The 14,230-nt window shown below is 31.5% G+C and overlaps 2 protein-coding genes across 3 annotated transcripts; both read right to left on the bottom strand.

Annotated features, from left to right (window-relative positions):
* Window positions 1-1,725: 1,725 nt before the first annotated feature.
* Window positions 1,726-5,201, bottom strand: LOC127073422 (cysteine-rich receptor-like protein kinase 10). 2 transcript variants are annotated; one of them, XM_051014571.1, is made up of 7 exons: window positions 3,966-5,201; window positions 3,660-3,770; window positions 3,240-3,424; window positions 2,885-3,095; window positions 2,540-2,777; window positions 2,310-2,460; window positions 1,726-2,128 (listed from the first exon to the last, which is right to left on the bottom strand). In XM_051014571.1, exons 1-7 carry the CDS (start codon window positions 5,053-5,055, stop codon window positions 1,817-1,819), a joined length of 2,298 nt encoding a protein of 765 aa, XP_050870528.1. In that variant the 5' UTR covers window positions 5,056-5,201; the 3' UTR covers window positions 1,726-1,816. The 2 variants fall into 2 exon arrangements, with proteins under 2 accessions (XP_050870528.1, XP_050870527.1); XM_051014570.1 differs by having other exon boundaries at window positions 3,240-3,427; window positions 3,966-5,198.
* Window positions 5,202-5,609: 408 nt separating this feature from the next.
* On the bottom strand, window positions 5,610-8,117 carry LOC127073423 (stem-specific protein TSJT1). Its single transcript, XM_051014572.1, has 5 exons — window positions 7,831-8,117; window positions 6,330-6,570; window positions 6,128-6,248; window positions 5,911-6,020; window positions 5,610-5,813 (listed from the first exon to the last, which is right to left on the bottom strand). Exons 1-5 carry the CDS (start codon window positions 8,031-8,033, stop codon window positions 5,778-5,780), a joined length of 711 nt encoding a protein of 236 aa, XP_050870529.1. The 5' UTR covers window positions 8,034-8,117; the 3' UTR covers window positions 5,610-5,777.
* Between the last annotated feature and the right edge of the window lie 6,113 nt (window positions 8,118-14,230).

The raw sequence follows: 14,230 nt of genomic DNA, 5'->3' as shown, positions 1-14,230 counted from the left end.
ATTCCAATGCTTAAAGGGTGGGAATACAACATTCCCATGGAAATAAGTTTAACCAACTATAACTTCCCACTATCTTTCACATTTATTTTTAATTTTATTTTTTTTATAATTTTAAATTAAATAAATTTTATAATTATTCCTAAGAAACTTAAATCTCTACCAAACATATGAGTAGGAATAATATTCCTTGTAATAATAATCCTGGGAATATTATTCTAAGGAATATAATTGTAAACCTTAAAACAAACACACCCTTAAGAATAATTGTCCTTCTTCTATTATTAGTGGTAAATAAACTTTATTTTTATAGAGAATAAAATTTATATTTTTTATTAAAGAATAAAATTTATATTTTGTTGATTCAAATTAAAAATTGATAGATCAATTTTAATAGATATTAATTATGAATAATTTCTAAAGTAATAGTTGTTTTTATTGAATATTTATCTTAGTAACTTTTTTTATTCCGTATAATTTTATTAATATTAGAGATAATAATTACATTTTTAAAGGTGTAAAATTTAGTTCTCATAATAATAATATAAAATGTTCACTTTTTTATTGAATATAATCTAATAGGCATTTATTATCTGTATTTATTATTTATAATTCAAATAAAATTAATTTTATTATTAAAAATAATAAATATAAATAATTATTATCAAGAATAAAATAATGTACAAAAATGATATCTGCTATTTATTTTCATGTTGATTGTTTTCAATATTATATTTAAAAAGATTATATGAATGTTTATAATAATATTAATGTATAAGTAAACACTTTATTTTGGTAATTTTTTGTTATGGTCCTTGTGATGCTATTAATATTTGGGATACAAATATTATATGTTTTATATTTTTTTTAAATTGATTAAAATAAAATAGTATATTTATTATTCATAAAAAAAATAGTATATAAAATGAATTTATATACCTGTTATTTTAAATTTGAATTGGTCGAGTGAGTAAGGTCTTAAATATCTTCCTTGTACACAATGTTTAAGACAGTATTACATCTAGTCTGTTGGACCGACTAATCCTATTCGGAAGTCAGTTCTGACATCAAGTGGTTTCAGTCCCCTCCTTATCGCAATTGCAGAGGATCGAACTGGAGTCCTCTCTATCAAAGTTAGTGTCAATCATCACTAAATCAACTAACGATTGGTAGAGAGAGAATATAGTTGAGGGTGAGAATATGCACACACTTTCATTCATAATACCTCAAAAGTATATATACAAAATACAAATGGATTATGATACAAGCAACAACATCAAATAACTGAAAAACTAACATTGCGTACATGTAACCGGTTACATAAAACCTCTAATCAGTTACAACTACTAAAAACTAGAAAAATCATAACAATGGTAATCAGCTATTACGAATGCATAACCGGTTACATCCACGACAAAATCACATGGTAATCAGTTATTACGAATGCGTAATCGGTTACATCCACGACAAAATTACTTTTTTTTATAATGTAACCGATTACAACATTTAAATTATAGATTTTCACTTAACCTATTCTAACTCCTTGTTAATTTGTTTCAATTCAAATTAAACAGAACTCTAACTCTTTATCAAATTAAACATTGACCATTACTGATCAATTTTGAATCTTATAAGAATCCATATAAATAGGAGTATTTTTCTACTAACAACGCCGCAAAAGGGAGTCTCACGAGTCACGACAACAAAATTTAAGGAAACAAAGTGAGATTCATAAAATTTTCTATATTAGATCTTAAAACTGCTACAACATCTAAACCAGATACCACATTAATCACTAGAATGTTATGCTCCACACCATTTATCTTGGTACCATTTGAGAAATTGTAACATCATTGATTGAAGAAAATTTCAACCTTGAGTTAGAAGTATCTCCCTTATCATCTTCGTATTTTTTCATCGCAAAAGCGGGCATGTTAGGAGTACCAACAGGTGTAGCTTCATTCTTGAGCAGTGAATCAACTTCTAGCATGGTAGGTCTATCTGCTGAGTTCTCTTGAACACACAAAAGACCAACCTGCATGCATCTCATGATTTTATAATGACATGTTGAATCATCCAATGAAGGGTCCAAAAACTCATCACCTCTTCCTTCCATCCATAGCTCATATGCCTAAAATATGAAATACCAACTTGCTTTAATGTTTCAACATCAAGAAAATTAGTAAAGATTCCGTGCAAACTTGCACGAAACTTGCACGAGTGTAGTAAAATAATGACAGATAACATAACTGTGAAATTTTGTTACGTGTTATTGGAAGAAATATTTTTCTTTAATCGGATAGATAACTTACATATTCCAAAAGGTTCATATTTTCATCTGGGCCGTAATATTGTGAAGTCCTCTTTCCACTTATGATTTGCAAGAGAAGAACTCCAAAACTATAAACGTCGTATTTGGGTGAGTATATGCCTTTTCTGACATACTCGGGAGGTACATACCCGCTACAAAAGCCAATAAGAATTATTAGAGATAACGAGGGAAAAAACAACTGTAACACATTATTAATTATGATTCACTTACTATGTTCCGACGATTCTACTTGTATTTGCTTCATGTTCATACTTCTCGAAAATTCTAGCCATACCAAAATCTGATATCTTAGGATTCATCTCATGGTCTAACAAAACATTACTAGCTTTAAGATCTCGGTGGATTATAGTAAAATTTGAGTATTCTTGGAGATAAAGAAGGCCTTGAGTAATCCCTTCAATGATATTCACACGCTTCCTCCAATCTAGAAGAATTGATTTCCTTGGATCTGCATTAAGTTCAATTATGAACTATTAGTCCCTAAAAATGTATGTACTATAGCTAAAAAAGCTGTTAGAATTATTGCTATGGAGTATGAACTTGATGTTAACAGACCAAACAGAAAATGATCTAAGCTTTTATTTGGGAGATATTCATAGATGAGAAGCTTCTCATTCCTTTTTGTGCAGTAGCCTAAAAGTCTAACTAAATTCACATGTTGTAATCTTGCTGTGAGTGTGATCTCGTTTTTGAACTCTTCAAGTCCTTGATTCGAGGTTTCTGAGAGTCTTTTGACAGCTATTTCCTGTCCCTTTCGTAATTTTCCCTGACAAAACAAATCGTATAAAGGAATGCATCAGCACTATCCCTTGCCACAGTAATTGCAAACTTTGCTAATCTTCGAGTTACATCATTTCACAGTTTCTATTTGCATGAAAATTTCACAACCAGATGTATTTTCAAGTGTTACCTTGTACACTGCACCGAATCCACCTTCTCCAAGCTTATTTTCTTTTGAGAAGTTATCGGTTGCTACTTTAATTGTGAGATAGCCAAATACTATCAAATCAGAAGCATTCCCATTGAGATCTTCTTCAGCTTCTGAAAAACATATCCTCAGTTTGAATATCATTCTTGTAAGAATCGCCATTGTTCCTGCTGAAATATATGAGATAAAGAAAAAGAGAATTTATTTGTTATTCCGTTTTATCACTTTATGATTGAAACACTATGTTGCACCGACACCTCTGAAGAAAGACAATTGGGTATCAGTGTCGGACACTGACACAGACGCGACTCCGACACGTGATTACTTTCAATTTATTCGTTTGTGTCTGGTGTCAGTATCTGTCTCTATGCTTCAAAGGGTGAAAGTTAGTTATAACCTTACCTTGGTAGTAGTAGCAAAATACTATTCCCAAGAGAAGTGAAGCAGTCAAAGCGGTAAGCAGAACAATTATCAGCAACCTTCTGTTATGATGACCTTCATCTACTTCTTGAGCTGAAGAAATAAGTTGAATAGTTGTACCATAAGTTCTCTGAAAGAGTCTCAAAAGTGCTTATATCACCACTAGATAAGCTCAGATAAGTCGATTCAAATAGATTGTGTCGAAATAAGTCAAACATTCTCAATTGAAAAACAAGCAAGAAGTTCCAAATAATTTTTTGCTGGAAACTTGAGGTAGAGAAAATTTACCTGCCTTTGAAAGGACCCAGTTTTCATCATTCCCAACTTGGAAAACATTGTAACCAAGTAATCCATTTTTCTTCGCATAAGAAACTTTTTCTTTAATAGCTTCCACATCATCAAAATTAACCCAAGTAGTGGAAGCAACAGTGAAATAATTCACCACAAAAGTATCATTATAACTTGAAACTACTCCATCTCCAAAGCTTCTAATGTAACTTTTTATCAACTTATAAGCCATAGAACCATCCATAGTAATAGCAGGACCAGACGCTGGTTTTCCAACACCACCTTCACCTTGTTTCACAAGTGTCCATGCAAATCCATGATAAGGTAAACCTATTACAAGTTTATTAGAAGAAAATCCTCTCTTTCTCCACTCTTTGATACCAGAATCAGTGTTTTCCCAACCAGATGAACCATATAAAGCTGCATGAAAACCTGTGACACTATCCTTTTTAGGAAGATAGTAATCATATGCAACAAAATGAACCCAATCCAAATTCTTCTGCATTGATTCAAAAGGGTAACTAAATGAATCTGAATATTTAAGATAATAACCTGCCATCACCAACACTAATTCTGTCTTTTTAATGTTTCTTGCCTCAGAAGTTATCGCGATTCGCCACTCTTTCAAAAGGGTTGCGAAATTCGCAAGCTCGTTACCTTGCTTTGGTGAGACTCCACAAAGGTCTATGCCTTGAAACTCATATTTTCTTGCTGTTTTGATGGAAGAATCAATGAAAGATTTTCTGTAAGAAGATTGGTTTATCATTGAATTGAAAACTGAAGAGTTTTCTCTTCCAGTGTAGATTGATAGAAGAGTTATAACAGATGGATTTTGAAGCTTCACTGTGTTGGTGAAGGTGGAGAATTTGTGTTCTTCAGAAGAGTTTATAAAGATGTTATAGTTTGTGGAGTTGATAAAAGAAAAAGCACATAAGAGGTGTGTGAAAAGTGTTGATTTAATTTCTGAAGCTGAAATTTCACTGCCGGAATAGTAGTAACCAGCTTTCACCCAAGAGGTGGTGTCTGCAGCAGAAGAGTGAGATGTCAGAGAGAGGAAGACAAAGAAGAAAGCAAAATTGGTTGGAAACATTGTATTGTTTAAGGATGAGTTCCACTGTCTCGAGACTCTTCTTAACTTTGTGATGTGTGTGACAAATGTTATGTATACGTGTTGCCAGGTGCCAATAAACCCAACAATACCAAACACACTTTCTTTTTGGATTTATATATTGATAGCAGCAATAATTAATACAAGCTACTGTGAGTGAGTGTATTTTCAAAATGATGTGCTTTTGCCAAATATTTTTGTTTAAGTTAAAAAGAGAAAAGTCTTAAAGATACACGTAAAACTATATGCAGAGAATATGGTAGAACATACATTTTTCTGGTCAAATTGATTTTTAACTCCGTTTAGAACTATAAATGATCTGCAATGCTTTGTTGCGGTGTACTTGTGTATTGCAGAAACCAAATGTTTGCAACATCTTTGATTATGATTGTGCTATTAATGATGAAGAATCTATTTAAAGTTTGTAAAAACAATGTTTATCCCAAAATAAGTTTAGTTGATGATTGATGGTAAAGGCACCAAGGCAGTGCATATGTGTGTTTGTTTGTGAAATTGAAGAGAGTAAGGACAGTATAGAACCACAACCATTATTATTATTATTGATAGAAAAGGCCAAACTATACATTGATTGAAACATTAAATTATACATGAAATGAACAAGGTTACACTTCTACAACTTTGCTTCACTCGTCAAGCCATTTAATTACATTGCCCCCTCATTGTGATCTCATTCTCAACTCAAATCACTCTCTGGCTGCTACAACTGTTGCACCTTCCACCTGATATATTTATTAACATAACAATTAAAAGTTAAGTGCGTTATAAAAAGTGAGATAGCGATATTAACCAGAAATTAATTGGTTTTCATTTTGTTACTTTGAAGGTTGCACCCCAGATTTCTTCTTCTTTGGCAGGCACAGCAGTAATCTTGTTTTTAGGATTCTCATAGCACATCAATCCTCCCACGGCCGTCGAGTAGAAACATCCTGTTCAATTACAGCATAATTAGTGAGCTTAAATCAGAGTCGAATTTCATCTCAAACAAAATGTCTGAGTCAAACACGAGTCAAGTTTCGAACTGAAGTCAAGGTACCTTGAGGGAAAGAAGCAAGTGACTTGCCACAAGCACCTTTAAGCAATTCAGCATCATCAGCAAACACTACATATCCATCAGCAGTTATGCCCCAAAACAGTGGCACCTTACCAAATTGATCCTGTCAAAAACAATACAATACATTAACAGCAAAATGAGAAAACTATGGTTGGGGATCATGGTTAGGATTAGTACTACTTACAGATGCAACAAATAGGGTGGAAGTAGATTTGTCGAAAAGTATGAAAGCAAAGTCGCCACTGAGATGACCAACAACATGGTTAGGAGGATAAGGTGCTCTGTCGCGTAAAGCTTTGTAAGCCTCAATCACCAAAACTACTTCATTTGCAGACTTGGCCAGTCCATATTGTTGCCTTAAGCTACCCAGATTATCAAGAGCTCCCTCAAACATGCAGAATATTTCATCTTTTACACCAAACATTCTGCCATTTTCCATTCAATATTTGTAATTTAGATAAAAATTTAACCATTTATAAATATCAATAATTTATTTATATTAAAAATCATAATAAAATTCAAATGAATATTGATGTCAATAATTGAACTCTAGACCAACAGCTTAAACTCATCTAATTAGACAAAGTTAATAATTACTAGAATCTCACGCATATGAATACCAGAGTTCAACCTAGCAATAATGATTTCTTGTAAGTTGAGTTAAGGATTTTTTTGACATAGAGTATTTTTAAAGTATAGTCCAAACTAGTGTTCTAAAGACACAAATTTAAAAATAAAATAAGAAAAAAAAGTATTTTGTTGAAAAAAACAAACTTTAACGTTTTAAAAAAAAAAGACAATATACAATTTTCAAAACAAAATAAAAATATATTTGATTTCTTAATTTGTGTTCCAGGACACAAGTTAACCTTTTTCATTTTTAAAATATAAGTAAAAGTTATTCAAAATTTAGAAATGAAGCTAGAAGTTTACCAACCCAACCGCTCAAATCAGCCAATCCGGTATCACAGATTGGATTCTCTTATCTTATTAAATTTGATATTTGATGGATTGTTATTGTTGGTTTGATTTAAATATTGTATTAATTTCTATAAATTATTGTTTAATTTTAATTTTAACTTTTTAAAAATATATGTCATTTTTTTAGTTTTTATTTTTACAAAATTAATTTACATCTGATTTGGTATAATATTGAAATTCATCTTTCCAATATAAATTAAAATCAAATATTTTATCTTATTTAAATTAAAATCAAATATTTTATATTTTACAAAATTAATTTTATTATAAAACCAATTTTAAAAGATTAAAAAAACAAAAACAAAAACAAAATAATATATATTTAAACAAAACTAAAGTAAAATTAAAGTAAATAAAAAATAGTCTATTTACATAATTATATTGACTAAATAAATAAATAAACCGAGGCTGAAAACCATTAAATCTAGCTTGTATTGGAATATTATCTTTTCGCATGTAAAATTGGCCACATAACAGGATCTGAATTTGGTATGAAAATGAAAATCCATAAAATATGAAATATAAGGATCATCGTCGACCGTACGATCGATCGGTGATGGATAATAATGATCTTATATAGATACTCTTTCTTTTTTGAAAAATTCAGTGATCAAAAAGCATTGAACCAGAAGCAATTTCACTGATTAACGATATCAGACACAGCGACGTCGTTTAAGAGAGTGTGATCGTGTTTAATTAATTACCTCGGTTGCAACGACGACTCGTTCTGGTGGGTATAGGCAAACCGGACTTGATCTCCGACTTCTACCGACACTGTCGACGCGTTGCTCTCAGTGAAACGCTTAAGCAGAGCCGCCGATGTCGTTTTCGGCGACGGTGTTCGGCTGCCGGCAGCAACGAGCTCGTCCGGTGGGGACACGACGGAGCTGCTGAATACACCCAACATGACTACTCAGATGGATATAGAAAGCTCTTTTTCTTTTCTTAAGAAAAGAACAAAGAATGAAATTACTGAATACTATGAAATGAAAGTGTGGGTTTTGTTTTGTTATATAGTGGGACGAAGATGGCAGTTGAGTCATCATTTCATCACCATAATTATTGAAATTTGATAGAATCTAACTTTTTATAATTATTTTTGTCCAAAAATATTTATAATAATAATTATTATATTTTTTTAATACTCTTTTTGACTTTAAGTGTAAAAACAACTTAAATCAATAAAAAATACTAATGTATTTATTCAAAATTGAACCAAATACTTAAGTTCTATGGATTAGCATTCTTTTTTATTTGAAAAAAAGCTAATGCAAAGTGTTGGAATTAATTATAACAAGTAATTATACTCCCTCCGGCAAACAATATGATTCAATTAGCGATTTCACCTAAAATAAATAAATAAGAGATAATAATATTTTTATTAAAATACTCCTTATCAAATATTAGGAATGATAAAAGTAATATTTCTTTCATTTTTTTAATTATTTTTTTTTAACTTTTTAAACATATTAAAAAAAATTAAAAATTCTTATTTTTTAAATAATGATTGTCGTTTTACCTATAATATCATTAATTATTTATTAATTTATATTACTTTTGTCTTTCTTCAATAAATAATTAGAGATAGTTTTGACAAAACCACAATTAATGTTATCTTAAACTTTGAAAATAACAATTAAAAAGAAACAAAAAATTTATTCAAAAACGACAATTAAAAAGAAACGAAAGGAGTATTAATTAAAGTATAGAATTAAAAAAAGTGCATCGGAAGTTAAAATAGATCATTGATTTTGGTACACATTTTTACTCCAAATAAATCGCTCCATGTGGAATGAAGTACAAGACAAACTTTATATATATAATAATATCGATCATAAATAAATGAATATGTTTATAATTAAATGATCTATTAATTAATCGGCAAAAGATGAAAATGAACATGTTTATAATTAAATAATCTACAATTTGTTAATTAATCTATAAAAGATGAAAAGATGAAACTCTTCCATCTACATTGTATATGATTAAATGAAGATGCAGAATATGGAGATTATATATTTTGTTATAATATAAAGATTTTGTTCGGTTCATGAATCATAATTGGATGCAGTTAGTGAATTGAATGTCTTGAACGGGTGATGTTGATCTTTGTTAAGGCGGTGCGGGATAGACCTGCATAGTTAGCACGTCAACTCTCAAGTTAGTTTAAGATTCAAGAAGATTGTAATGTAAAGTGGAGATCAGAGAGTGTATATTGTTTTCCATGTGAACTGGTTTTATACCTTGGGTCAAGTGGAGCGGATTTGAGATGAACGGACATTGGCTATTTGGGCATTTGACTGTCCCAGAACAATTACTCCCAAGACTTTGTCGGACACTGAGAGAATTGAGGAAGCCTTTAGTAATTTTGGACGGTCTCCATGGATGTTGTCCAATGTGAACTGAAGGCGAAACACTTGGAGTAAGATGAAAAAGTTGTCGGGGAACAGGGGTATTTAATGCATTTCCATCATTGAAATGTTTCACTGTTTGTTTCTAACATGTGGGTCAACGCGACAAGTTAGGGCATATGCACAGTTTATAGTGCACTCGAGTGTACTCGAGTTTGCGTGTATTCTGAAGGGGAGGTCCAGTCTTTGATCTCATAAATCCTCTCATTCACTAATATGGATCGTTCAACTGTCTTTGCTTATAAATAGAAGGAGTTGAGCGATGGAAGACTTTTTGTAATCCCTGACATTCAAGCTCATTCGCATTTACTTCATTACCAAACACTTTCGTCCCTTCCTTCTTTAAGGAATTAATTAGAATGATTGTTGTTTTTTATTAGAATCTTTGTTTTCTTCATCTCACATACCCAGGTAACCTTCTTCATTCAAGCTTTTTATCTACAGCATCACCTGTTTTCTAGTTAAGGTCCAAAATAATACTATTAATTTGCCGAGTGATCCTGAGAGCGATACTTTTTCTGATGCGAGAATGAGGGCATCTCTTGATTCTCATCTCCCACCCCTAGCTCATGATCGCATAAGCCTGGAGGTTGTATCCTTATCTAACGATTCTGACTCGAAATGAGCATCTGGGAGTTCCATATAAGAAATAACTCATTCATCTGACTCATTTGAAGCCCTTTTATCTGATGACGGTAGAAGGGAAGATCATAATGAATGTCATATGCCCCCACCCATTTTGATTGAGTAAGACAATACAAGCCAACCGGCGGATGAGAGAACGCGCTAAAAGTTCCATCCAGGTTCACTTGAGAACCAATAACTGTGAACCCGGTGATGCTGAAGTGAGATCCCGCTTGGATATTCGGGCTAGGTCAGATGTAGTGTCTTGGATTACACCCAACAAACATTCTAAGGCCAACGACTTTGCCTGAAGAGGCGTGACGCTAGTGGGGTCGTTCAATTCAGTTAAGTATGGTTGGGTGGAAGTTAGGGTGGTGGGTGCCTCATCCATTCTGAATACTGAAGTAGAAATAGAGGTTGGCAGCATCATGGTCGAAGACCCTCAAGATTGGTCAGTTCTTTCGGTGGATCTGAAGAAGAGGATATGCGGCTCTTTTGATGACTGTGAGGTCCCGCTTTATGAGTTCCTCTTTACTATGATAGGATTTCAGATGCCCTTATCTGACTTCAAAGTGTCTATTTTGAAGCTTCTAAAGGTTTCTCCTTCCTAGCTTCATTTGGAGTCCTAGGCTTACATGAGGGCATTTCAATTGTGTGTTGAGCACAAGTCTTGGAAGCCTTCACTTCGGGTTTTTTAACTTATTTTACTTAGTTAGTACATCTAAGGACGAATACCGCGACTGGTGGCTCATTAGTTTTCACATGAATGATCCTTGGTTTGATCAATTCACTTAGGGGTGGGGTGATTTCCTAGGGCATTTCTTGCCAGTGAGACCCCATACGCAAGAGGCTCATCTCACATTCTTTTACTACCCTACTGAATTGTCCTGCTTTTGTAAGGGAACATTTCTGAAGTATTGGTCTTCAAATCATTTTTGTCGGGATGTCTATTTTTATCGTACCAAACTAGGTATTCTCTCCACTAACAAGGTAGCAATGAAAGAAGACATGCATTCCTAGTATCAATGACTTGGTTATAAAGAAAGGTTTGGCCCTAGCGAGGTACCTTATTCTGAGGTGAGGAATAAAAGGATTGACACTTCTGCCATCTTGAGTGCGATCAACCGGGAGGAGTGGAAGAGATTTTTGGTGAGGATGGAGTCCTGTAGATTTTTGTTTTGTTTTTTCTACCTGTGAGATTATGTTTTGCAGATAACATGGACAAGTTGCAGACATTCTTTATGCAAGGCAGAGTGTGTACCTTAGATAATACCTATAAAATAGAGCCTTAATGTATATTAAATGAAGTCGTGCAATGTAAAGTACATACCTTATAGTATATAACAATACCTATTTGAACTGATGCTTGTGATCAAAGAATGCTCGATAATGTTGTATATCAACGATCGTGATCAAAGTAAGTGTTCGTTGAGAAACGTCTCTACGTATATGATATGTGATGATCAACTAACCTCTTAGTAATTTGAGAAGATAAGTCTATAGTGAATATATATATATATATATATATATATATATATATATATATATATATATATATATATATATATATATATATATATATATATATATATATATCTTATGTTTAACTAACTCTCGTATCCAAGGATGTGCCACATTATGTTGTCATTCTCTCAAAAGGGAAAGTTTCTATCAAGGTTACTTGGTAATCAAGGTTGAATAATCGGAAAATTTTGGTTAAACCTTTAAATAAGTGCTTTTAATATTCACTAATCACTTAAAAAACTATTTTTACAAACAAATAAATGAGTCTTTTAGTTTTTGTTAAGAAAAGGGTGCAAGCAAAATGAGAAAGCGTGTAAAAAACATGAGTGCCAAGGAAAAACTCAACCCAATGCCCAAAAAGTACCAAGGAGGTTAAAGAGAAAAAGGGAAAAGGCTAACCGATTAAGGCTACAAGTTATCGATTAGGTGACCTACGCGCCTAAAATTCCAAACAAGATCATATTTAATTTTCGCCTCCAAGTAAATCAAATATGTGCATCAATGTCAAACGCGCGAGATCTCAAAAAATTTCAAAATCTAATCAATTAGGGCCCTAAGATAATTAATTGGATGAGTTAATTTGGAAATATTTGGTTCTCATATTTGCTGGGCAGAATCATCATTGGTTCTCATATTTACTTCTCCTTTTGCTCCATAATCCGTTTTACTTATTCAGTAGATCTTAACCAAAGACCAAAGGAATTTTTATTATTGGGGTCTAAGTTTTTTTGGTTTTCCTTAGTACATAATTCCTCAGTGTGGCCTATTATGCCACAGTTAAAATAGAACATGGAATTTTTTTTCATACCTGAAATCAACCCAAGATGTGCCATCTTTAATGATCACAAAGTGTATTCCTAGTTTGAGGGGTTTGGTAATGTCATGAAGGATCTTAACTTTGATTAAGGTTATTTTCTTACGGTAAGTGCATAGCTCCGCTTCTAAGACAACTCCTAGTTTTGACCTAATCTTGATTCTCATCTGTTTAGCTCTGATTTTTAAGGGCATCCCTCATATTTGCATCCAAATGAGGACTAGGTTAAATTCCACTTCTTAGGGAAGTCAATTCAGATTCCATGGTTTAAGTACAAGCCAATAATTTTGAAATACCCAAGGATTTCCTTTATAATGCATTGTATATTTAAAGGGTTATCCGTGGAGATTCAAATAAGACCTGGCCCCAATTCAAAAATCTTTATTCCAGTCGGGTCGTGCCATATGCTTGTTAACCCCGAGTTTGATATATCTTGTGGATAGGCTTTTCAGATAGAAAAATTTCATAATTGCATTTTTATTGTCCTTGTATGCTTCTTGAATATCAATTTCATCCTAAACACAATAGTCAGTGTCTTCTTTCATATCTTGATTAGCATTTTGATTTTGTTGATGCTGACTCTTTTCTAACTCAATACTTTCTTGTAGGTTTTGATTTTGTTGATGCTGACTCTTTTCTAACTCAATACTTTCTTGTAGGTTTTGATTTTGGGCTCGACTATTTTGGCCTTCCAGGAAAATTGTAGGAATTTGCAATTTGGATGATTGATATCCATAAACAACCCTAGACAAAACCTAGGTCTTTTCCCTTTATCGAGGACCCTTTATATTTCCATATCTAGAGAAAATCGAAGCTAGAAACAAGTTGGACGAATGAAAAGAGAGATTGAGGGTTAAAGCAAGATGAAAGATTCCAAAGTTCGTAGAAACGTAGGATAAAGACAACACCACAAAGAGAAGATCTACAACAATTATGAATTCACATATAATGGATAAGAAGGCGCTCACACAAGATCACTATCTTGGGGAGGAAAATATCGATTCAAATCACCACAACACTAAAAGGAGATTGATAGCTTAAATTTTTAGAAATTTTGTTGTAATTTTGGAACATGCTTTTTTCTTCAACTCTTGTACGACTTAAAAAATATTATATATATATATATATATATATATATATATATATATATATATATATATATATATATATATATATATATATATATATATATATATATATATATATATATATATATATATATATATATATATATATATATATATATATATATATATATATATATATATATATATATATATATATATATATATATATATATATATATATATATGACATTAGCTATAAATGAATTTGACTATATACGAGACTCGTATTTTTAAAAATAGATCTCATATGTTTATTTATTTTTGTGCTATTATAATTTATATTTATATAAATAAATGGAAATTATGATTTATTTTGAATACTAAAATATTAATTTTAAAAATATATTTAATTTTATCATTATATTAAATCCATATAAAATTAGAGCTAATTTGACCATTGTTTACACTAACAGCCAAAATATTGGAATTATAATGATTCAACTTTATTATATTAATATTTATATTCTAAAAATAATTACAAAACAATTATAAATATTTTTACTTACACATATAAAAAAATGTGAAATTTGTATTATTTTCATGGCAATCTAAATATATAAATTTTGAAAAAAAGTTATAAAAAACTTGATTTTGTTATTTTAAA

The sequence above is a fragment of the Lathyrus oleraceus genome, chromosome 4 (genome assembly GCF_024323335.1).
Source record: "Lathyrus oleraceus cultivar Zhongwan6 chromosome 4, CAAS_Psat_ZW6_1.0, whole genome shotgun sequence".
In the NCBI taxonomy this organism is placed as follows: domain Eukaryota; kingdom Viridiplantae; phylum Streptophyta; class Magnoliopsida; order Fabales; family Fabaceae; genus Lathyrus; species Lathyrus oleraceus.
This window is presented reverse-complemented; position numbering and strand designations above follow the sequence as displayed.